The following is a 26928-nucleotide window of genomic DNA, read 5'->3' on the forward strand; positions in this document are numbered from 1 at the left end:
TTTTTTCTCTTTTAAAAACATCCTTTATATTGACAAAAAAGCCTTAAGGTGGATACACACTAGGGTATTTTCTCGAGCATTTCTATGTAACGTTCTTACGATTGTGTTGTTCGGTTCGTTTTATTACAAGTAAACACTCTAGTCTAGACTAACCTTTATTGAGCCAAAAGTTGAATAAATTGCTAAGGCCATTCGAAACTTCAATGAAAAATCTCAAATTATTGAATCCTCTGTGATTTCTTGAAAGTACTAAAAAAACCTACAGCCTTGTTTTGTATTGTTTTTTTCTATTTTTTTCCATGTAAGAAAAATATGAATAATATGATTGAACAAATTATTTTTTTCACATTTTAGTTACAGAAATATTTTAAGTAAAGTTTCTGATACCTAAATCTCGATATGCTTTACACATATATTTTAGTCTCAGAAACTCGCGGTTAGTCTATAAATTTACCATGAATTTTCCGTACTAAAATCATTTAACAACTCTTTAATACCTTTTTAAATAAGACAAAGAAAATTTTATACTTGAAATAAAATTATATTTATAATTGAAAACTACAGTATTAAGACCATTTTCTTTTCCTAAATGCTCATCCATACATCTCTATCAAATGTCTCTGAATGAATACCTTTCTTACATCTTCTTTCATACAATCCATACATTCTTCTGTCTTCCTCTATCTTTGTAAACCACAAACAAAATGATTAGTATTATAAAGAAAATGTCTAATATTTATTAATAGGGGTGATTTTATTCCAATCGGCCCAACGGCAATCGGGCCGATTGACCGGTCCAATGGGCAATACTAAAAAAATAGATATGTCACTTATGAGCAATGATACTTTAGTGTTTGGAAACTCACAGTTTATTGAGACGAATATGTTTTCGAAAGGCTTCAAATATATTTTTTCGTAATGAAATTTTCTTGTAAAAAAATAATAAAATGTCTCATTATTAGCTGTTTAATTCACAGCCATATTTATTTGCAATTTTCGATATTTAATTTTTGAAATATTTATAGGCAATTTCTTTCTGTCGTATTTCCGTTATAAGTCTTAATAGGTTTGTCAACATATTTGACGAATTAAGGCAAAATGTGTTTTAAATCACATCATGTATAAGAAAGAATAATTTATTATTGGGTAAAAAAAATTAATTCTTTCTATAAAATGTTAATTTTGTATGTTAAAATACATTTATACCTAAATTGAATACTTCGTCACCGCCGACTTGAGTCAGACATTAGAAATTCTCGCATAAAATCAACGAGAAATATTTTCAAATATATATTATATTTTTATAAGACTTAAAATAAAATCAACATGTGCATTGTATAACTTGCAACATCCCAGTGTACGCTGCGTGACATGTCAGTGACGTGTGTCCGCGGCGACGGCGGCGATGCTACTGGAAGTCTGCGAGCGATTGCCGCCAGGTGGCGTGGAAGGGGATGCGCAGGAGCTTCAGCTTGGTGTTTGGCATCTGTGCTGACAGCAGCCGCTGCAATGTCGGCAATGGTAGAATCTCCACCTGACAAAATAAGACAAACTTTACATCTATTTCATTAGTTTCCCGTTGGGCCGATTCAGTCTTTTTAATCAATCACTTATTAGGGTAACACTAAGTGTATATTTAGTGAGAGTAACCAATACTAAGAGTCTATTTAAGTAGTCTAATCAGGCAAAAGTCTGAAAATATTGTTTGTTCGTGCTTACATATGTATGAATGTGTTTGTACGCGTAAATTTAGAATGAGTGTCTATGAACACGCGTGCGTGATTGATTTGTGTCAAGTACAATCAGGGAAACTGGCGGTATACCATAGACAAGACAGTAATCTAAATATTTTGTAAGTATTAAGACGACGTGGTAAAAATAACCAATAAGATGCAGTATAAACGAGTAACTGTTTACTGTGTAAGAAAAGCAGTCTCTGCAAGAAACAGCAATTTGAAAGTGGGTCACCGCGAAGTGGTCTGACTGTACATATAAGTTTGTCGTACTTGCGGAGGTCCGGCAACATGGTCCGCGTCGTCCGGCAGCCTGCACCCCGGCACAGGCTTCAGTACAGGTATACATTCACCAACATCACGCCTCTTGTCTCCGCCCTGCTCGCACTGGTCTATGAACAGCTCGGTGACACGCAACAGTTCTATTGTCACGCCCCACATTAGATGTGTAAGAGTTTCCTTCAGCCGCAGAACTCCACTCAGCACCTGGACACAAGTTTTTAATATATATAATGGGTTTTTATTATCTATACTAATATTATAAAGATAAAAGATATGTTTGTTTGCATTGATAACACTATTGAGAAGCTACACTACCCTCAGGTGCATTGGCTATATTTATTACTAGATTTTTTTTAATCCGCGGACGAAGTCGTGGGCAACTACTAGTAATAAATAAATCATACTAATATTATAAATGCGGATGTTTAGTTAGATGTCTGTTTGAAGGTATCTCTAGAACGGCTGCATGGATCTCGATGAAATTTGGCAACACATAGGCTACTGATTAACATTTTTTTATATTCGCGCGAAGTCGTTGGCAGCCACTAGTTATAAATATATTATCATGTTTACCTGTTTATTCGTGGTAGCAGACTGTGACACATATGTCGGTATAATAAGTAGTCTTTGTATATTTTTGCACTCCGCCAACGCGTCGTCGAAGCCAACCTGCCGACAAACATATAGATGAGGTTAGGAAAAAAAGAACATTTACGTGCTATTAGGATTATTTATAGAAATTATAAGCATAAAAGGCGTTTGATTAATGTGTTTATAAATTTAGTATTAGGTGCGCAACTAAGTACTCGCTTTTTTTTTTCGATAAAAATATATATAACTTTATTATTAAAAATGGTTACAAATGTTTGTTTGATTGTTTGGCACGAAATTCGACATTTTACTTGACCAGAAGTTGCTAATGCGAAAACAAAATCACTCATGTGTCGCAACGGTTTGTTTACCATATGTCTAAGCTTGGTTCATGACGTTCTGGATATGTCAAAATCGACCAGCTCTTACTGCTAGAGCCATCTACTGATAAACAGCGAGAACTTAGTTGCGCACCTAATACTATTAAAATATATATATAAAAGATAAAATAGTGTTATAAAAAGAGCATAGGTTAGAGATTCAGTGAAGATTTTTGAAGATTATTTCAATGATATTTGATGTAATACCTGGTTTACATTATTCCAATCCAGCGATTGGAATCAGAACTGGCTTACAACAACTTATATTGGAATCAATACAGTGCTTTCATCCTAGAAAAGCAGTTGTAATCCAGTGATAATTTTGATTGCTGGACTGGAATTGTGTAAATGGATCATAACTGATTAAATGATTTAGAGACAATACCTTAACATCAAAATTAACCAGCTCAAGCCTGGTGAGTCGTGGTAATGTTGCCAGAGCGCGCAGTAAGGCCGGCGCTGCACAATGCGCCACACCTCGCTCCAGCCGCAGTCGGCGCAGGCGCGACAGTCGCGCGAGCGCCGTCGCGAACGCCGCGCCGAACGAACATTCGCCTAGCTCCAGTGATTCTAATTGCTCCAGTTGACCGACAACCTCGCATGCACACCAACCCAACTCCTGAAACATTAAAATATAACATTTAATTTTATATGTCACCGACAGATCACGAACGCCGTCCGAGTTCATTCGCAAATTAACGATATTTCGACAATTTGTTACTAAACACTTTTGCAGATGCTCTGTCATCGGTGGCCACGACTCTTTGACTGCACAGAATATCTAAAAGATTTTATACGGTCTTAACAAATTGTAATTGAATCCCTGCCTGGTTAACATTATTCCAGTACAGTAGGACAGTACCGCTCAAAATCACCCCAGTGATCTCATATAATCCATGCATGCAAGCGTTACTGTGATACTGTACTGGCATAATGTAAACGAAAATTAAAAAATATGTTTTTTATTAATGTTTCTTGAATTTAAACTTATCACCTTGATAGATGTGAGTGATAAATGTTGTAGTCTAGTGAGTGCTGCGAGAGGACGCAGGTCGGAGGCGAGGGCGAGTCCCGCCAGTGACTTGAGACGCAGCAGCTCGAGGCGGGGCAGCGCGGCGAGGGGGGCGGGGTCGAGGCGGGCGTCGCGGATGGCGGGCGCGGCCAGAGCGCGCAGTGACGGCACACGCGCCATCGCCGCCTCCACAGCACGAGCTGGACACCGGCACAGCTCCAACCTAATCGCACAAAAAACATAAGAAATAAATAAACTTATCTGTCCTTGTAGATATAAGTTAAATTATATCTGACTAATGTCTCCCTGTAAATGTCAAAAAGTATCACAAGATCCACTTTGTACTGTAGCTGACATGTAATTTTTTCTTTTAAGCAATTTTCTGTCTACCTAGGTTTTATATATGAACTTAATACTAAAATGAACTTTATTCTATTGAAACAAGGTTTAATTTTAATATACTTACTCTTCATATCAATTCTATAAAGCTCAATTTTATTTGCGATATAAAAAATCTGCTTTGAGGGCCTAGCACAAATATTTGTGATACGCACCTTCGTAACATCATCTACCAAACATGGCTTGCATAAAATTTTAATACAAATTTTGTCGACTACATTACAAAAGACGTTCTCACAAATATTCGTAATCACCCTGGTCTGTGTGAACGAACCCTTACTAGAGTAAGATATATAGATAGATGATGTTAACAAACCTCTCCAATGTATCAACAGTGCCGATATGTTCAGCAAACTGGTCCCAGAATATGGTGTCGTTCTGCGGCAGCAGCATCTTGCGCAAGTCCAGCCACTTGGTGCCGTGACTCTTCAGAGCAGCGCACAGCCCGCACCAATCACTCACCTTACATTATTATAAACTTTAATAAACATATATTTTACACCATTCCTTTTATAAGTAAAATAAATTTGAATTTAATTCGATACTATATATACTAAATTTACTCTGCATTTTTCCACAAAAATAAAAAAAAATCTTTTAGGAACTTTACTATGTACTAGCTGTCGCCCATGACTCTGTCTACGCGTAATTAAAAACAAAACAAAATAACCTATGTGTTCTTCCGGACTATATTCTACATCTATGCCAAATTTCATCAAGATCAGTTGAGCCGTTAAGCCGAAAATATCTTCTAACAAAGATCCATTCATAAACTTAGGTATTTATAATATTAGTAAGATTATTTTGTACTCTTACATTTACACATACAAAAAAACTATTTTTTGTATGTTTAGAGTTATCTTAGACATGTTTCTGTAATGTAAACACAATAAAAACAACTTACATGTGAATTTTTCATTCTAACGTGTCTCCAGAGCGCTGGCGTTGATGCCAGCTGTTGCCACAACTTGCAGACGCGCGCGCTGTGCGCCAGATCCCTCATACCTAGGTATTGGAATATCTGGAAAGAAACACTAGATATTAAAATCTGAAAGAAAATTATATAGGACTAGCCAATAAAAAAAAACTAAAATTATGAATTTTTGTTAGATGTTATTACAAGACCGATTCACGATAGTTCATTATGTGCGTACACTCCGACACTACGATGTCTATTAAGTGCAACATTAATTCTCATACAAAATTAATACGATACTTTATAGGCGTCAGGTAAACTAATCATCCTTTAGACAGACCGATATCATGTTAATTTGACGAGTGTCGTATCATTTTTATTCTATCATAATTCGCCAAAATGGCGAAGTTTAATCTGTATATTTAAATTATTTATATTCACCTGTACAGCAACATTATAATTAGCTTGTTGTGCTCTGGTACAGAATGCTGTGAAATGATCAACATCTTCAGCTCTCGGGCGACCACGACGTCTCGGTGATGCCAGCGGTGACGCCGCGCCATTCGCCACCCTGCCTCGACCTGCCTTCTCACTGTAACACAACATGGATTATACATCATATTGCTATCCTCACATATCGCATGTCTCTGTTTTATTAAAGATAATGAAAGAGATGCATATATGAACTTCTATGATAATTTAAACTTCGAATACATTTGAGAAGTACCAACTATATTGTATAAAAGAAGCATAGAAAAAAAAATAATCTTGTCAAAATTGTATACATTTTACTCAAATATGTACTTAATAAAAAAAATTGTTAAATTTACCTTTTTTTTTCTTATATATTCCTCACGTTTCATAAATTTAATTACATAACAAATCCGTTTTATATATAATTTATTATAAAATATAACAAGGCGTAACATTACTATAATACAAAAAAAAAACTATTTGAACACATGCAATTCATAAGAATAAGAAACCTCTATAAGCAAAGAAAATATCGCTATCTCTTGGACTCTTGCTTATCCAGGTTTGACTATATTTTTCCATAAATTGTAGTTTGTCTATCGATTAGTTTTTTTTTTATTTGGATGATAATGTACATATTTTACTTCGGTTCTAAGATATTTCATTTGTGTTAAAACATTGTAACTTATATAATAAATACTTATATGACTATTCAATTTTATTCCGACCTTTTATACTATTTGACCACAAATACATTCAATTTCTAACCTAAATAATAGCCTTAAAATCGCACCACAAGACAATCAAAACAGTCTGAATTTCTATGAGTTTTTAATGTCGAAACATCAGTATAAAAACATTTTTCAAAGATAACATGTTTTTGTGAGTGTTTCGACAGTGTAAACCCATAGAAACACTTTATACTATGTTATATCTATCTTATCAAAACTAATTATTAAATCTAAAATATTAACACATTTTTATATGGCAATTTTGAATCAAGTATAAGTCTTTTCAAATATCTTGGCGGCTCTGCTGTCAACTCCAGGATATATGAACGCGTACGTTCCGAGCCGATAACATATTTGGTAATTCCAATACAGATAGTCTATATGACCAATATAGTTGTCGCCCGCGACTTCGTCCGCGCGGAACTTAAAAAATAAACTTAATTAGTAGCCAATTTGTTTTTCCAGAATATAAATCAAGCCTCAGCGAGAACCATGCAGCAATTCTGGAGATACCTTCTAACAAAAATTTATCCATCCATCTAAACATTCGCATTTATAATATTAGTAAGATTACTTGAGTGCAGAAAATTAAATATAAGACATAACAATACTACAAGGATTTTCTGACAGGTCGAGATTGAGAGGGGATTTAGTGTTATTATGCCTACAGGGTCAGATAATTTTATCGGACTATATAGAAAAACGATGAAAAAATCACTTTTGATTTCATAGCGGTTGTCAATTTAAACCACACTGGATTGCACTGATTTAAACCAGATTAAACCGGTTTTAGCCAGTTGATAATTCAATATACTTTTATTGTATAAGGAGGCAAAGAAGCAGCTTTAATCAAACAGAAAAATATTTTTTTCCTCCTTTCAATGCGTGAAAGGGAATAAAACTCTGATTTTAGTCTATCATCTGTTGTCACCTATATACTATATCTATATGAAATGTTATATATTCAAAAGTAAATAAGATATTTATACAACATCAGTGTGGCTCTGTGTGTACAAGAGAGCGGGGTACTACAATAAACCGTCTGCCGTTGAGTACGGCTAGTGACTGCGGTAGTGTTGGCCTGACGCCCGGCGGCGGGGTACCCGGCCCGCTAGAGGTAGGAGCTACTGCCCACACGCGGGTACCGTCTTCTTTACCTCCCGCTACCTGTAAAACAAGTTATAAGTGATCGTATGACTTAGGATGAAGAACAATGAAAAATTACCTAGATTTTATTTTTGTAATGATCAAAATAATTTTATAAACTTCCTAAATCCATTATATTGTTTCTAATTTAATTAAATTGTCTTTAGAGACTTAAAAAAATTATAACACATATTTTTCTAATCGTATTTTTTAATCGTTAAATTAAGAGTGTTGATGGCTCAGAGGTTAAGCACTTGACTTGTTCTTCAGGTCCTGGATTCGAATCCCGCCATGTACCAATGTGTATTTCGATTTACATATGTACATTTATACGACGTTCTTACGCTGTTCATATATTTTTTTTAATATAATTCATAATCCTCGTATTATTTTCAAGTTAAAATCACAATAAATTCATACCTTCATACGTAGCAGCACTCGTTTATCAGGTCGTACTTTAGCAGGCACTGGCAGGGGGCTGGGTATGTTCGCGGGGGGACGTCTTACTGGAGCCACGCCTCCCGCCCCGCCCTCCGGCACAGCAGAGGGGGTGACAGTCGCACCTGACTTGTGCGTTAATGGTGGAGGCTCTAATGGCGGGGATGTTGACTTTCTGCAGTTCTGTAGATATACAAAATAAATATAAGTAAGTAATTAGCAGTTGTACGCGCAAAATAAAAAAATGCAGTAATAAATGTCTATGTCACCAAGGGATAGTGTAATTTCCCAAGATTGAAACAATTTTTCAAATCGGTTCTGTGGTTTCGGAGGCTTATTCAATACAAACAATCAAATCCTTCCTGTGTTCCTACCTTCCCCTCTTCCATCAAATTCAATTCTCCTTCCTATTGTTTCTTTATAAGAAAAGGGTTAAGCCTCCTTCACGCACACTCATCAGACTGCACGTGGAATTGCTTCCACTTGACGCCTGTCTTCTGTGTGGTCGTGGTATTTCACCGGACGAGCCAACTCATTCGTGTAACAGATGCTAGCGTCGACCACTGTACTCTTATATGAATCTTCTAGTTTTGTAGTTTTCTACTATAAAAACAGCGTACCTTGCATAGAAAGTTACTGGGTGAAGGTTGTCCATGTGGCAGTCCAGCGCAGGCGGGGTGATACAGACAGAGACAGGCGACGCACGCTAGCGATGGTACCGCGCCACGCCCACATGCCATAGAGCACGGCTGTACCACGCGACGTACACTCTGCTGTATTAAGACATACATACATACAACTGGCATCATTTAAACACTAAATGGCGCCAATAAGTCCATAAAATGCCTAAAAGAGCGTCTGTGGCTAGGGGGCTTAAGCACTTGACTTGTAATCTGCAAGTCCTGGGTTCGAATCTCGCCATGTATTGTAATGTGTAATGTGTTTTTCAATTTTCTATTTACATATGCACATTCATCCGACGTTCTTACAATGAGGGAAAACATCGTGATGCTGCACATATCTGTGAAGAAATTCAAAAATATGTGTGAAGTCAACCCGCACTGGGCCAGCGTTGACTATGGCCCAGTCACCCTAACTTGGGGTAGACTCCGGGGCACTGCACCCATATACGGGCCGGCTCTACTGACATACTGTACTGGAATAATATAAGCCAGTAAGACAATTAAATGTAAGTCTTTAAATGAATAATAATACCTCTACAACAGCATCTGTGCGCGGCTGCTGCGGCCGGCTCTGCAACGGCGGCGGTGGTTGCGGCGGTTGCGGTGCGGCGTGCGGTTGCGGTTGCGGCGCGTTGTGCGGTTGCGGTTGCGGCGGCGGTTGCGGTGGCTGAGTCGCGGCCGCCGCCCTGGCCCCACACGCACACTACACTCGCGACCGCGCTCAGTACCCGTAGTAGGGGGGGTTAATTGCACCATTGTCAATTAACCCCCCACATCACTTGTACTGGGATTACATACATATTTGTCATTTCATATACAGTCCAACATGGATAAAAGAAAATCCAAATGTCAGGATTTGACAATAACTCTCGATTATCCTGGTTTGACTATAGTCATATAGTGTTCTGCAGTTTACAATAAAACGACAAATCGTACATCCGGCACATAAATAATACATTTTTATTTAATATTAATACAAAATTACAATATCACTTGCAATATTTCTTAACTTGTATAAAAATATATTAAAAATTATTGCACATCTTAATACTAAACTTAAAACTAAAAATAACTAAAAATACATTTTATGTAGATGTGGTCAAATACATACTAAGGTCTGTTACGTCAATAAAATTACCAAAACACAACAATATAAAAATATAAATAATTTACATTAAATAAAATCACAGTTTAAATAGATCAAGTCCCTAATTTAAATCAATATATTAAAAACTAGCTTTTTGCTCGCGTCTCTGTCCGCGGAATTAAAAAAAAACTTAATTACTAGCCTAAGCATTCTTTCAAATTATATTTTACATTTATTCCAAACAAGTATATCCATGCAGATTATGGAGATACCATCGAACATCCATCCATACATCCAAACTTATCATACTAATATACTAATATTATAAATACGAATGTTTAGATGGATGGATGTTATTGAAGGTATCTCCGGAAAGTCTCAACAAATCTTGATGAAATTTGGCACACATATATAACATAATCTGGAAAAACACATAGGCTACTCATTTAGTTTAATTCCGCGCTGACAGAGTCGCTAGAGACTAAAAAAATTGTTACCTTGGTTTCTTCCATGCAGCGGTGTTATTGTTATCAGGTGCAGCTGGTAATGTGGCAGCAGTGGCAGTGGCGGTGGCAATGGTGGCAGCAGTGGGTGTGGCAGTCGCAGCGGTGGCAGTCGCTGCTACTGCTGCTTGTAGACGTCGACTCTGTTTGGGAGCGCTCGCTACTGGTGGAGTACCATTGTTGCTTAGCCGAGAACCCAATGATTTCACCTATAAATATAAATTAAAGTATAATTATTATCAATTATAGAATACTATAGCCCGCGACTCCGTTCGTGCGGTATTAAAAAAAAACAATTTTTATTAGTGTATGTGTTTTTCCGGACTATGTTCCAAATTTTAGCCGTTCTGGAGATACCTTCTAACCGACATCAATCCATCTAAGCATTGCCATTTATAGCGTAATATTAGTAAGATTAAAAATAAATTTTAAATTAAAATGCAACCCTCTAAGAAACTTTTTGAAAAAGAAAAATTGATTGTGTACAAACTTAAACTCAAATTGACTAAAAATTCAAAGTAACTAATAATTTTGGTAAACAATAGAACAATGTTACAGCAATGGAAACTCACGTTAACACATACAACAAACACATATAACTGACCTTTAGTTTAGCAGGCGGTGACTTGGGTGTGGTGGGCTCGGGGCTGGCACCTTTGGGGGGCTTCGGTTTGGGTGTCCTCTTGCCCTCCAGTGCGGGCTGAGTTGCCGGCACTGGAGACTCCACACGACGCATTAACTTCGCATCTCTACAAATTATAATATTAAATTTAAAAAAAAAATTACAATAAATTCCTACATACAAAATTTTAAAGTTTTTAAATGTTCTCTCCGAGTACTTTTATGTAAGAAAATCTATGATTAGGAACTGCTAAAGTAATAATTTAATGATTCAAGTATGTTAGCAAGCCAGCGTGACTAATCATTGGTTTGTGAGACCAAAATCTCCGTGTCCAATTTGGTCTCAGAAACCCAAGGTAAATTGTCAATAATCAAGAATCCTTTTACTATTTACAAATTAATTCACCTTATTATTTCCTTCTCTGGATCATCAACACCGAGTGGCTCTTTGAAGAATGAGAAATTTTCCAATGTCAACCCTGTTCCCGCCAAATTTTCTGCCACCTAGAACAGACAATATTTAACATACATATATTTACATGAAAATTACATTTATTTATCTATAAAACAGAAACTTTATTCCTGCATATAACCCATCTTACTTTCTTACTAATATTATAAATGCGAATGTTTGGATGGATGTTTGTTAGAAGGTATCTCTGCAACTGCTGCACAGATCTTGCTGAAATTTGTCATAGATATAGAAAATAGCCAAGAAGACCACATAGGCTAGTACTAGTTATTTTTTAAACTAAAGGGTAAAAAATTCAATAAAATCTTACAATTGTACCAATTACTATATTATCAAATCGGGTTCAAAGATATGTGTGAAGTCAACCCGCACTTGGCCAGCGTGTTTGACTATGGCCTAATCACCCTTAATTTAGGGTAGGCTCCGAGCACCTCGGTGGGGATGTATAATGAGCTGATGATGATGACTATATTATCTCAACTATAAAACAGCATAACCAATGTGTCTCCACAACAAAAAAAAAAAGAAAAAAAACTCACCTCTCTACTAGATCGTAGTTTCTTTCCTTGCGGCGTATAATAGTATATATCAGCATTCCTTCTAGAATGTGCATCCAATGCTGCGCGATACACCAGCTCTCGTCTCCAACCTCGCTCCAACGGCACACGTAGTAGGGGCGACGACATCTCTGTTGTTGAACGACGTCCCCGCATACCGGGGGAAGCGCCTGCCTGCTAAAATATCACGTATTACTATGATATAAGGTTTATTATCGTATATGCTATACACCGTATGTTACATACTAAAATATGTCTTATGCTGTAAGACATAAGGTGTGATATAGCATAAATACTTTAGGAGTATTAAAAAGATTAGTAGAAAGTCGGAATATTTCAACAAAATAAAAAAATAAAAGAATTCGCATTGCATATTTAGTTATTTTTTAAAGCAACAATTCCTAAATTGCTTTTTTTTTTTTTGAGTTTTTAATTTGAAGAAATTTTGAAGACAGATTTTAAAATCTTTCATTGTATAAGTAATTAGGAAATGCTGCTTTAAAATACTTAAAATTATTGATATTTGGGAAATATATTTTACTTATAACTCAAGAAAAAAAAATCTTAGTGCCAACATTTTTCAAGGTAACTTTTACATTTCCTATGACACTGTTCAACTTATAACCTGATACTCCACCATTTTATAAAAATTCTAGATTTTTCTGTCAACAGTAAGAAATAATATCTAAATATAATAATGATTGTATGGTCATGAAATGAATGAACAATGAAATCAACAAAAAAAAATATTGAAGTTAAAAAAAAAATTAAAAACCCTATCACAAGCCATTAGCTTTAAAAAAAAGTTAGTATATTAACACAATCTACCAACATTGAAAAAAAAACTGTTAGATTATTAAAAAAAAACCACAATAATTAATAATTGTTAAGTCATACCCGAAAACCAGTTCCGATAGTTATTGTAAGTCTTGTTGAGGGCAAGCACTGAACAATATCAAAAAAATCACAATTAGATATTTTCATTTGTCAGCATGCTTATTACTAGCTGTCGCCCGCGACTCCGTCCGAGCAGAGTTAAAAAAAACATAATTAGTAGCCTATATGTTCTTCCAAACTATGTTCTACATCAATACCAAATTTCATCGAGATCCGTTCAATCGTTTTGGAGATACATTCAAACATCCATCCATCCATCCAAACATTCGCCTTTATAATATAATATTTTAATATAATCTAACGAGTACAATTTACAAAGCTTGCAAAGCAAATCACCTAAAATCATTGAAAACCGAACCACTGCCCATAAACAAAATTTTGTCTATCTTATAAGTTTCTGAGACTGAAATCTCCATTTAAAACATATTGTTATCTCTATTTTGTCAAAGATAATGACAGGGATATATTTTTTACAGAACTAATTAACTCATGGTTAGAAAAATGAAATCTCCCGTTCCTGCCAAACTCTCATCCTTTATTAGAAAAAGGGGGGTTAAGTAATGTTGAAATATTATTGGTCTCCATCACCATGTCATACAAATACTTGAACATAACTAATTATATTATCTAGATTATCTAGACTAAAAGTCTAGATTCGTCAAATGGTTGTGTAAAATCTTACATTGATTTTAAAGCCATTCCTTAGCAAAGCTGATGCTACCTGCTTTTCAACGGACTTATTAGATGCTAATATTTTTTTGTCCTAGAAGAAGAAATGTCATATTGGTTGAAAAACATAACTATATGTTTTAAATCATATTTCAACTGTGGTCTGAGACGAACCAAGATTCATTGAATTGACTATATCTTTTTAATAGGATTTAAAAAATCACTTTACATATAATTAATTTTATATATCCCAAATTGTATATAAGTAAAATAATGTAAAATGTAATTTTAAATCGAAATAGTTGGCACTTTAGACAATTTTAATATAGAAATTGACATCTTCAGTTGTTATATTAAGTCTTATATAAACTATTTGTTCGACCATAAATTTTTAAACATATTAATTACAGTTAAATACATAATAGCATTAATCAGCACATAAATCGAGTCAAAAGCAACATAATGGGTCTGAAAAAGGCGCATGAAAGTTATGTGCAAAAGTAATTGCAAGATATTTAAAAAAATCTTCATACACATTGGATTTTTTAATATAAATAACTTTAAAAAAAAATCTTTCCTTTAATTTATAAAATATAAATTAATTTGATATTAACATAGAAGTAATAACATTTGATAAAGCGAGTCTTCAAAACTGTAAACTAACATAAAAAGTAATATATGTTTTGAACTCATGAATTATTCGCCAGCAAACTTAATTCTACTCTTAAATAAAATATATCAAAATTAACAGCTATTTAGTCACTGATGTGACTACAATTCTCCGGACGGCATAGAATCTTGTTATAAACATATAACATAGTAAAATTCATTATAAAGGAATTCAAATAATAAATTTGAACTTCGTAAAGTAATGTTAAATTGTTTAAAAACAAATACATACATATTTAAAAAAAAAATTTAAATGCATAAAATACAAAGAAAATTTCCTTTCTTTCTTTAAAGACTTCATATATTAAAAAAAAATCAGCACTTTAAGTGCATAATACTGTATTTAATTTCTTAATCTCGTGATTTAATGAACATTAAACATAATCAACCCGCAATAGGCCACCATGGTTGATTATGGCCTAGTCACCCCTTACTTAGGGTAGGCCCCGAACACTTTAGTGGGGATGCATAGTGAGTTTATGGTTAAAAATAAATATAACAGCATTTTAAGCAAGGCTGCCAAGCATTGCGGGAACTATTTAAGGGTGGGCAGACTGAAAAAATAATGTAAACTCACCTCAGACCATTCACCATCTGACCTGGTTGATAGAGCCGATGATGGTCTTGATCCATCTGAAAGTAACAAAACAAATTAACTTGCTTTTTAACATATCTTTTTAATTATGTAGGAAAGATGTGTCAGTTTCCGGACAAATTTCTAGACAAAATTTCAATTTCAGGACGAGCAGTACCAAATTTTACATATTTTTTTGTAAAATATTAGCAGATTTTTCTTAATTTACTAATATTTCTTGTACCATTCCAAGTAAGCTCTAAGCTTGTGCTAGCTAGTTTACCATAATAGCTGAATGGCGGGATTCGGGGGTAAAGCAGTCTCAAAAAAGTCTCCCTATCACTGGAGAAGTATCGAGTAGTCACAATGAAACACTGGTTATACCTTGGTGCGAGTCAACTTTATTGAAATGCGATCGGCAAGTCGATAAATATAGCAAATAAATCAATATCGTGATCTAGTAATATGTACCGCCATCTGTTGATATAATAATGTAAACTAAATTGACATAGCGTTTGACACGAACTCTTAACCAATGATCGGAAATCCCTACACTTAACCATTCATTTACATTCCAGAGACTTGTACTCAACAAGGCAATAATTAAAAAACAAATAAGTATTTGCGTAAATGTTTCAGGGTTTTTTCATTTCGGTCAGATATTAACATACCTGTATCCTGCCGAGGTCTTTTACTTGCTTTGATTGGAGATATCGTAGCTTTCAAACTCTTGATTGGCTTCAAATCTTTAATAGCTGTTTGTACTTCCGCTTCTAAGCGTTCTGTTGATACAAAATTATACATACAATGTATGGAACACACCTATAATGTTAAATGTTATATTATTAAAACAAGCAGAAACTGTACTAAAAATCCCTTAGTTAAAATCAATGTTTCATAATAAAGATGCGTAAAAAAATATGCTTAAAAGCTTTTTGTCCTGAAAATTTAATAGCAATTCTTGTTAAATTATGATTGTCACTGGCACTTTGCAATTTTAGTATAAACCCATAAAAGTAAAAAAAAATCACACAACACTTTGAGATCCACTGGCCTGTGTTCATTTTAATTCCTAAGCTTTGTAGCACAAAATATTTAAATATAACAACATACCTAAAACACGGCTATATTCTTTAGACAAATCTGCATCCTTGGACTCTTCGAATCCTTTGAACTCTTCATCACCAGCCTCGCTGAATGCGATAGACGCACGACGTTTGGTCCCGCGATTCTCTCCGTCCTGTTCATCTACTTCTGGTGTTGTTTCTTCTATTTCTTCTTTTACTTCGGTATTTAATTTATCATTATCGTCTAAACTCTCTGTTTCTGGTTTATCTATAAATAGAAATTTAATTATTTGACTTACTACCATATAAGTTGGTTTTTATGACATCAGTTTTAATAACATATTAGTTAGAGTGGTTGATTAACATTGTTTTTATATCATATCGTAAATTCATGTTGGTATAACGCGGTAAGATGATTAAATTGAAAATTAACCTCCAATAACTAGACTTTTGCAGAATCCTTCGCGGTAGTTGGCATTGGAAGCAAAAAAAGCCATTAAAAAAGTATATTATTTAACATGATTAATTTATATATATTATTTAACATACGTTTGAATTGACTATGTTTTTATCATTATCATCAAACATATCTGTTACAAAATACGCCAATTTAAAAATTTGTTATTTCTACAAAACTTTATTGGCTTGAAATATAATAATAATCCTTTAAATGTTAAATGTGTTGGACAAAGGTGGACTAAAATTTATACAGTCGAACCTGCATAATAAGTGAGTCATTGCCCGGTCCCAATGCATGACCTCCATAAATGAGAAATTTGGGTTGGAGTGAAACTTCAAAAAGAGAAATATAGCACCTGAATAAGCATGAGTCCAAAGGACTCAGTCAACTGTATTTCATAAATTGCCAAGGATTTCTTCGAACATTAGTAACAAAAGTAAAAAGCAAATATAGATAGACTAAAATGCTAATTCCTATTTGTTAAGCAATTAAAGACATACCTCAAGGTACCCATTAGACAATAAGTTCATGAATCATTGACACAGTTACACAAATTACTCCATTACATCCCGTCTATACCTTTATATGTCTATATTCAAATAAAATCTACTTATGTTATACATACTGGCTGTCACCCAAAACTCAGTCCATGCGGAATTAAAAAAAAAAATTAATAGCTTATGTCTTCTTCCACACTATATTCTATGTCTATATGAGCAGGCATTCTAGAGATACCTTCAAACATATATCCCGATCAATCTAAACATTCGCATTTAAAATATTAGTAACATAGTATGAATAGGAGATTGCAAAATTAATTGGATATTTGACTTTCTATTTAAAAGTATAGCTATTGCGATGGTAAAGTGACATTCAACTATAAATTTTTACTTTTTGTTAAAACAAAGATAAATTATGCTAATGAATGAATTTGAAATTTGACACAGTTAGGCTTGGTGCTGACGAGCCACCAACTGTAGCCAGCAACAGGCAGTTCACATGATTTTTCATACATTTTGTTACAATGTGTCGCACATGTGTGGCCAGTCTCTACAGTAGTAGATAGATAGATAGATAAAGCCTTTAATCAATAGTGTCCTGATACAAATTCATACGTATGTAGTGGTAGCGAGCAACCACCTGTAGTCAGTGGCCTGTTTGCGCTGCCGAGCCTTAAACTTATCTGGTCAAAAAGTACATAAGCTTTTGATTAATTTTAGTAATAAATCGAAAATTATGTTTCAATTATGAATTGGAAGTAGTCACCCAATAGTAAAAGGTCTTAAATCTATGATATTAAATAAAATATTAAAAACTAATAATTTATTTAATTTACCAAATAGTTAAATTTCAATTTGCAACCACTAGAATCTCTGATGTAGCTTTCCTTAGCAAAAAGTAAAATTATAGTGCAGAAAGACAATCTAAAAACTGAATATCTAATAGAAGCCTACCCGAGTAAGTTGATTTTATTAATTTTCCAAAAAAAGTGTGCGAACCAAATTTACTTTAATGCAAATAAAATAAATTCAATATTTGTCTAAAGACTTATTTACAGTGTTGCAAATTTTTTTATAATTAATAAAAAATTTCCAATTCCAATTGGTTATTCTTTGTGCACATGTGTATGAGAAAATTTCCAATCAAACATAAAAGATGGAATAATATTATTGTTTCTCTTCATTCATGATGTTATATTGCTAATTAAATCAACCTCATCCTAAGGTTGTCCAATGTTGAATGTAAGCCTCACTCATCGATTGCCATTGCCCGAGCCTTTGCCGCCCACATTCTGTGTACTCCCTCAATCTCGACCAGATCATCAGTTCATCTGATCCATTTGTCTATTAGAAATTTAGTACTACATTTATAAATAACGATCTAACTATTTTACTTTAAAGACTAAGTTACAATTTCAGATGACTTAGCGACAAACTCGCTTAGATCATAACTTAAGGAATAATTATATAAATTAATAAAATAATAGTAAAATATTATTCTAGCCTTTAGAACTAATTCAACTTGACAATGCTAAACAAGTTTATTTTAATACACCATAGCAACAGACATTACTTATAAAGGCAGCGCATTAATTGTTTGGTCAACACACTTTTTTAACCATTCAGATACAATTTAAACATCAAATACAACATTAATTTCATGGGATTATGTATTTATAAGTGAAAATAATTATTTTCACTGTGCTATGAACATGAAAAGTAAATTTATGTCATCATACAAATATTAGGTTATGCGAAAGTACTAACCCTCAACGGAGGCCTTTGCCTCCTCTGTGACTATTGGAGGCTCATCCACGGGCTGTGGAGTAGCTTCACCAGCACCTTCGACGTCCTCCGCCGCCGTTTCGTCCCTGTTTACTTTATTCTCATCGCTTGTAGCGTTATCACCCACCGCCATTTCGTCTGACATTGTCAATTCTAAATATACAACACGGTTCCACTGTCAGAGTGAAGATAACCACATAACAACCTATCACGACACCTCAGCAGTCGACTCCGTAAATTATCAACGTTTGTGCGCGTCACAGCGGAGATTTCCCGCTATATTTCAGAAGAAAAAAAAACTTATGTTTAATTCGTCCACAGAACGTCTAACTCACTGTTTACACTTCTAACGTTATTTTATAAGGTTTAACATCATGAAATATACTCAATAACAGTAAAATAATAGTTAAATATAACAAAATTTAGAACTTCATGTCCACATCCAATTTCCAAAGGAAAATGTCGATCATAAACAACATCCGTTCGGACGACGCCACAATGTTTGTCTTTGGTAAATTTCATAGATTATATTCAAAAGCATTTGTCTATTAACGATTTTAAATATCGATAATTTCACTCGTTACTCTATGAAGGGTAGTTTTTTCTCATTGACTTTCAAAACTTTTTAATTTAAAAAAATCAGAATAATATTATGATTTGTGATAGAGACAAGCAAAAAAATGTAAAGATAAAATGAACATGGAATATCAATGGATAGCTCAGTTAAAAGTGGGAACAGGTTACGAATATCAGTAATAAAATTAGCTGCAGATTTTCAAAAATATTTATTAGTTGTTCATATAAAACAGATAATTGTTATCCTAATAAGTATTATTTATTTTTTCTTCGACCTCCTTGTTTAGGTGCTTGAGGTTTACCAAACGTTTTAGTTTTATTCGGACCCTTTCCTTTGGCCGGCCCTTTACCCTTTTTCTGTGGGAATTTAACACCTTTTTGTACACGATTAGCATCATATCGCAGTCTCTTTGCTGCGGCTCTAGAAGTATCTGTCAAATCGTTTGCAAAGTTGCTCTGTTTCTTCTTATTCTTTGGCTTTTGGTTGTTTCTGAATTGCGATCTTTCGTCATCTTCGTCGTCGACAGCTTTTATTCTGCGTTGTTTCTTCTTACGTTTCGCCATCCTTGATTGAAGTAGAGCAACCTAAAGAGGAAAAACAGATTACACATAAAATCTAAAGTTGGTTTGAAAAGTATCTTGCAGGTACGTTTTTCTTGGCTGGAAGTAAAGTAAAGATTTTCTTTTTATGTACATTACCTTCTCCATCTCTTTTTTCACTCTCTCTTCAGCTGTATCCTTAGGTGTATGTTTTGTTGTCTTCTTCTTTTTCTTCTTGCCGTCATCATCGTCCGAATCGTCGTCGCGTTTGCGTTTTTTACCTTTTCCCTTAAGATTCTCTGTAGAAAAAATATAAAATTAACAAAAATATGCTATAATAATATAATGTTGAAGATACGAAACTATTCTTTTACCTTTCCCCGGATGACGAGTTAACGCAAGCCTCTCTTTTTCTTCTCTTTTTTCTTTTGGTGTCTGGAACCAATCGTGCTGCCGTTTGACCTCAACTTGAGGACCTTCTTTCTCTTTCTTCAAGTTTGTTTCCAGTTTCGATGTCTGCTTCTCCATTTTGTTCAGTTGTTTCTCTGCGTATTCTTCATCAAGTATAGCGGCTGTTGAAAAAATATATCTATATATTTGTCATATACGTCACTATACAATAAACCAAATAAGTAAAAAATTCTACTTAATTAAATTTGAAATATAATCATGGATCTGTCATTAACATAACACACAAAAAAAAACAATGTTAACTGTCTAATTCACCTTAAACATCGAATATATCGATTAATCAAAAATAAAATCGATTTTGTATTAATCGGGTATCTTACCGATCTCGGGTTCCAATCTAGTCAATCTGTCGCGGTACTTAGCGACGATGTCAGGTGGCACAGCGCGGGACTTGACAGGACGACGCGCGCGCCGCACTATCGCCTTCACCAGGTTCCTCTCCCCCTCCCCCGCCAGGGACACTGACACCCCCGCGCGACCCGCACGTGCTGTTCTACCCACCTAAGTTAAATGCGGAAATAAAATTGAAGTCAAGCAGATATTCTTCTAAGAATGTTTATAAATATCTCGCGGTCGTAGTCGCGGCTATAAAGAAAATAGTTGCCTATATGTTCTTTTGGACTATATTCTACATCCATATTATATTTTATCAATATAAATTAAGTCGTTCTAGAGATACCTTCATATACATACATACATACATTTAAACTATGCGAATATATAATATTAGTAAGAATGAAAGTAGTGAAGTAAAATAGTAAGTAGAGTAGTGAGTGGCGTTGCAATCGAGTTACCTAATCTTTACTCAAATCCCAACATTAACTAAATAAAAAAAATAACAGTAGATCAATTACTGGTCCATAATTGTTTACTTACCCTATGTATATAATGTTCTAATGTAGCTGGCAATGTGAAATTAAGTACAGTTTTAACACCGGGTATGTCTAAACCTCTTGCCGCTACATCTGTAGCTACCAACACATCGACCTGCTCTTCCTTGAATCTCTTCAATGAATCCAATCTCTGAGGCTGGTTTAATGCACCATGCAATTCTGCTACCTACAAAAATATATCATGGAGAAATAAAAAAAATTGTTCCTAGCCAAAATAATATTGTAATTATCTGTCCGCCCGTGAGTCTGTCCGAACGGAATTAAAAAAGTAACCTATGTACTCTTCCAAATTATGTTCTATATATGTGTTAATCAATCCGTTCAGCTTAACGGAGATTCCTTCAAACATCCATCCATCTAAACTTTTGCATTTATAATATTAGTAAGATAAAATTTTATTTTAAGTTTTAAAGGACTAAAGATGTCAAAACAATATTTTATTTGTTCACCACAAAGTTTCTGTTTTGTTGATTAGTTTACTATTGTTTCTCTGTGAAATGCATAAATATTTTTTTCTTTTAAAAAAGTGACTTATAAACGGAAGAAATTTTCTAATGCACACTAGCGCCATCAAGTTCTCCTAACGGTCATATTTTCTCTTTTTTTGTATCAAATAGTAATAATGCATAATATAACTTACTTTAACTCCAAGCAGGCCTAAAGCTACGTGTAATCTGTGCGCTTGCTTTTTAGTCTGTACGAATATGACAGCTCGGTCGCGGAACGTGCGGCACACTAGCGCCGCCAAGATCGCCTCGCGGTCAGACTCGCGCTCTTTACGTATCCTAGTTAATAGTTTTTTTTAAACATATAGACACAAGTATTTGAATGTTACAGCCACATTTGACATTTGAATAATAGAAATTAATAAAAACACAGTCAATAAAATTATAAAAACACAGTTTTTTTTATGGAATTTCAGAAATATCCAAAACTTTTTTTTTCTTTTTACCTGACAAACTCTTGGCGCAGATTAAACGCCACATCTTTGTTGGAATCCACAAACAATTTGACAGGCTTATTTAATGACACAGCAGCCAAATCTTTGACCTCCTCACTCATAGTCGCTGAGAACAACATCGTCTGTCGCTTAGCGGAACATTGTCTGATGATCTCTTTCATTTGTTCCGCAAAATATTCGTCCAACATCCTAAAAAATAAATAATTTATGAATTGATGCAGAGTGACCGTTGGTTTCTGAACTAAAATTTCTGTATAAAACATATCGTCATCCCTGTCAACTTTGACAATACAAAGATAACAAAATATTTCAAAGGGGTATTTTGGTTTCAGAAACCCACAGTTAATTTGTCAATATGTTCCTGTAACTTAGTTCTTAAAATTATTCATTCTATAAAAGTGAAATAATTTAAAAGTTCCTGTCCATAGACATTAATAATCAACCTTTTTTTGACAGAGACGTAGACAATTAAAAAAAATATAACACTGTTTCAGACTTTCGCGAGCCTGATGTTCAACATGCTGTTATGAGTGTACCAACCTGTCAGCTTCATCAAGTACCAGAACTTCGATGGAATGAAGACTGAATGATGGCGTGTTCCTGATGTGATCAATCAGTCGCCCTGGAGTTGCTATTACTATGTCTGGGTTACGACGGAGCACACTTTCCTAGATAAAGACCAAAAAAAATAGGATATAACATTTTAAATTTTTTTTTCAACAAATTAAAAAATAATTCAACTAAGTTTATTTCAACCAATATTATAAAGAGGAAATATTTAATTGTTTGTTTTCATTGAATAGGCACCGAAACCATTGCACCTAATCGAAAAGTTTTTTCACCGATAGAAAGCTACACTATTCCCAGATGACATAGGCTATATATTGTTTAATTTCGGTCATACGAAATTGCAGGCAGTTTCTATCCTTTCATATAATTTCATGTCATCTAGGACTATCTAAAATTTTTATTATCTGTAAAAAAAAAACAAATCTGTCAAATAACGTAACTCACCTGATATTTGACATCCAATCCACCAACAGACAGACCAATAGTGACCGAAGTGAATTGCGCAAGTTGCCTTGTCACCGCATGTACCTGAATAAAAAAAATAACCTCTCACTGTTTTAAATCACTATATTAAAGTATATTTTTAATAATAAGCAATTCGAATAGCAGAAAATAGTAAAACAATCTTAATTATGTACAATCCAAACAGATAAAGACTACAAAGGTACAATCCAGGAATCTGACAGTGTTATACTTTAAAAACTACAATCGTTTGATAACAGTAACCAGAAGCTTTTAAATGAGTCTGTAAAAAATGTTAATCGGTACACAACTAATTGTTTTTTTTTTATCATGCCGTCTGCTCAACTCACTGCTACCTATTTGGTTATTTCTAAGACGTAGAGTTTGACACATTGCAAGAAACAAAGCAATTCTTCTGTAAGTGCAACACCATGAATTGCCTCGACTGTACTATTAATATTCAAATAAAATAACATAATTCATTAATAGAGACAAAAGAACTATTAAACGATTACTATAAACAAATGAATACCTTACCTGTGCACCTAACTCTCTAGTCGGGACAAGCACCAACACTCTAGTGATCCTGTCTCCTCCTGCCTTGTATAACAATCTCTCCAGTATCGGTAGCATGTATGCTGCAGTCTTACCGGTGCCCGTAGCTGCGCACGCGCATATATCTTTACCTGATGAATGGTGTACAGTTAAAGACTATGAAAATGAGAAATTGGTACAAAATCACAACACATTTACCTTACTAATATTACAAATGTGAATGTTTAGATGGATGGATGTTTGTTAGAAAGTATCTCCAAACGGCTGCATGGATGTCACTGAAATTTAGCATTCATGTAGAACAGTCTTTCCCAAAGTGGGCGATAACGCCCCCTTGTGGGCGCTGCAGGTTTCAAGTTGCGGGTTATAGTAAAAGTTTCGTTTAGAATTCTCCGTTAATATACATATATAGGTCACAAGGGGGCGTTAAAAAATATTTATTCTCAAAGTTGGCAGTAGACTAAATAAAGTTTGGGAACCACTGATGTAGAACATGTAGAGTGACATGAAGGCTTCTAATTAAATTTTCTTATTTTATTTGTGGACAGCATGTACCTTTATAAGTCTGTTATCACTTATTAAAAACACATTTGTATCATCAATTTAACTACTGAAATTAACCAAAACGAATTGATAGACAACAAATGTCATTGTCAGCCAGTGACTTGACTATAAGAAGAAATAGCATAAGATCTCGTTGTCTTACTTAAATTTAAAAACAAAATCACAATTAAAACATACCTAATAACGCAATAGGTATTGTAGCTGCTTGTATGGGTGTAGGATGGACGTAGTTCAAACTGCCAATAGCCTTGAGGAGTGGCCGAGAGAGATTCATCATATAGAAAGATGCCTGCTCATCATATGGTGGTGGTTCCTCAAAGAAATCTGAATCATACTCAATACGAGTACCTTCTTCTTCATCTTCTTTTAATTGCTGTAATGTATCAAGATGTTTTAGTTTGCGTATTTTGATATGACTTGACATGACTTAAAGTCCTATGTCCCCGCAGTGGGGCAGAGGGCGTTCACAGTGCGCCGCCAGTTCGCTCTATCCTGGACTCTGCTTGGTCTCGGGCCATGTTAGCCCAATCGCCTTCATTTCATTTTGATATGCATGATAAATAAAATTTGAGATGGCTTCTACATAAATACAGTTGAATGTAAATAAGCAAGAGTCCAAGGGATTACAATATTTTTCTCAGTTATACAGATTTACAGTGTTGGTGGCTCTGGTATTAAGCTTAACTTGCAATCTGCAGGTCCTGGGTTTGAATCCTGCATGTAGCAATGTACATTTATCCTATCTTCTTATGATGAAGGAAAACATTGTGATGTCACCTTCACATATCTAAGAAGAAATTCTAAGATATGTGAGAAGTCAACCTGCACTGGACCAGCATTAACTATGGCCTAGTCACCCATAACTTAGTGTAGGCTCCGAACCCCTCAATGGGGGACATATTGTGAGCTAATGATGATGACATAGGTTTGTCTCTTAACCCAAGTTTCTTGCTTATCCGAGTTGAACTGTTTGTAGTTAACTATACTAATAATTAAGGTTTTTATTGTGTTTTTTCCTAATATGGTTTAAATAAATTATGTTTTAATATATAACTAATATACTTACATCTTTTAACTTTTGCTTTTTAGTGAGTTTCTTTTCTTTAGTCTTTATTTCATCTTTTTTGAGTTCATCATCAGATATTTCCAATTCATCGACATCTTCATCTATTAAAATTTAAAATATAATTCAATAATGATAAATTAAGGTCTAATTAATTTGCTATGTGCATTGCTTAAATCTTACTAATATTATAAATGCAAATGTTTGGATTTATGGATTGATGTTTCTTAAAAGGTATCTCCAGAACAGCTAAAGGGATCTCAATGAAATTGGCCATAGAAGTAGAATATAGTCTGGAGGAACACATAGGCTACAATTTTTTTTTATTCCACATAGACAGTGTTGCGCTTGACAGCTAGTATTTTTGAAATATAAACTATGGAGAGGTGTTAGGATCATGTTAAGTGAAAATCCATAATCTATGCCTATTTCTATATGTTATGGGTATGTATTATATTTGTAAGGAACATACCTTTTGCTTCAGCTTCGGAATCTGTGTCTACATCACCACTGTTACCATGTATTTTGACTTCGGCTCTCCTTTTAGCTATTTTTTCATCTAATGTATGTTTTACATTTCTTCGGACATACTTTTGTAAATCATCCCAAGGATTCTATAAGGTAAAGTGTTAATTTTTATATTTAATACATATAAGGTATTCTTATCTTTGAATCTACTTTAATTACATATACATAAATGATCTATAAACAATTTTATTGCTAACAAATCTCTGTGTAAGTTCACTTTTGTATATGAACACAGTGGCATAGAATGTGTTAAGTTTATTAATAGTTAATAGCGTAGTAGTGAAAAATTTAAAGATACCTTATTATACTCATCTACGGAACCAACAAATTTAAAAGATGGATCAAAGTCTGCTTTCCTTTTCACTTTTTGTTTTGATGGTTGATACTGAAATAAAAATGTAGTTAATTAAAGTTTTGGGCGCATGACACATTAATAAGTGCGCTAATGTTTTAGTAACAGTATTTATTTTTTAAGTAGTAACATATTACAATAGTAATAGTACATGCCGTTAAAACTTTTACTTACTTCTACTTCGATATCTGATTCCTCGGACAAATCTTCGACTTCTTCGCCATCTTCAATTGTTTTTATTAAACCGGGATATCCCGGTACTTCCATTTTACTAAGCATTTTATATATGAAATTAATATTAATATTAGAACATAATAGTAAACACAAAAGCTTTGAGTTGAGGTTACCTTTCAAAAACACATGCAATTTTAACGTTACGTGTCACGTTCTTGTTTTTGATTAAGGTGGAGGCAGCAAAAGTTAAAACTATAAAAGATGGTACACCATCTTTTATAGTTTTAACAATTCAAATGTTTTGTATCATAATACATTATATTTCATAAAAACATAAAATTATCTATCAGAATTCTTTATGTTTACGTAGTTTGGCATAGAAAGTAAATTTTGAGACTAAAACATTATTTGTAAAACGGAACGCTCTGGACTCGTTCTAAAACGAACTTTAATTCCAATTCGAGAAATGTATCAATCACGAAAAGTGTTGTTTGATAATTTAATATTTTACGCGTTATCGTGAATATTAAACAACCTGAATAATAAAAATTTAGATAAAATACGCAAAAAAAC

The 26928-nt window shown here is 34.0% G+C and overlaps 2 protein-coding genes across 4 annotated transcripts; both read right to left on the bottom strand.

The window, feature by feature from the left end:
* Window positions 1-23: 23 nt before the first annotated feature.
* On the bottom strand, window positions 24-19129 carry LOC106128291 (uncharacterized). 3 transcript variants are annotated; one of them, XM_013326612.1, is made up of 17 exons: window positions 18629-19129; window positions 15948-16169; window positions 15506-15616; window positions 14838-14893; window positions 13605-13685; window positions 12008-12199; window positions 11403-11500; window positions 10980-11124; window positions 10370-10584; window positions 5755-5905; window positions 5302-5418; window positions 4714-4859; window positions 3981-4221; window positions 3372-3605; window positions 2589-2684; window positions 2007-2219; window positions 24-1534 (listed from the first exon to the last, which is right to left on the bottom strand). In XM_013326612.1, the coding sequence occupies exons 1-17, from the start codon at window positions 18789-18791 to the stop codon at window positions 1409-1411; spliced, it is 2607 nt and encodes an 868-aa protein (XP_013182066.1). In that variant the 5' UTR covers window positions 18792-19129; the 3' UTR covers window positions 24-1408. The 3 variants fall into 3 exon arrangements, with proteins under 3 accessions (XP_013182066.1, XP_013182058.1, XP_013182074.1); XM_013326604.1 differs by having other exon boundaries at window positions 12008-12202; XM_013326620.1 differs by lacking the exon at window positions 13605-13685.
* Window positions 19130-19416: 287 nt separating this feature from the next.
* Window positions 19417-26534, bottom strand: Rs1 (Dead-box helicase Rs1). The gene is made up of 15 exons (XM_013305935.1): window positions 26356-26534; window positions 26128-26214; window positions 25774-25915; window positions 25305-25405; window positions 24416-24611; window positions 23657-23805; window positions 23102-23185; window positions 22628-22755; window positions 22079-22276; window positions 21767-21911; window positions 21110-21292; window positions 20554-20734; window positions 20137-20334; window positions 19922-20061; window positions 19417-19807 (listed from the first exon to the last, which is right to left on the bottom strand). The coding sequence occupies exons 1-15, from the start codon at window positions 26458-26460 to the stop codon at window positions 19478-19480; spliced, it is 2367 nt and encodes a 788-aa protein (XP_013161389.1). The 5' UTR covers window positions 26461-26534; the 3' UTR covers window positions 19417-19477.
* Between the last annotated feature and the right edge of the window lie 394 nt (window positions 26535-26928).

Source organism: Papilio xuthus, unplaced genomic scaffold (assembly GCF_000836235.2).
Source record: "Papilio xuthus unplaced genomic scaffold, Pxut_1.1 DF829758.1, whole genome shotgun sequence".
Taxonomy (NCBI): Eukaryota; Metazoa; Arthropoda; class Insecta; order Lepidoptera; family Papilionidae; genus Papilio; species Papilio xuthus.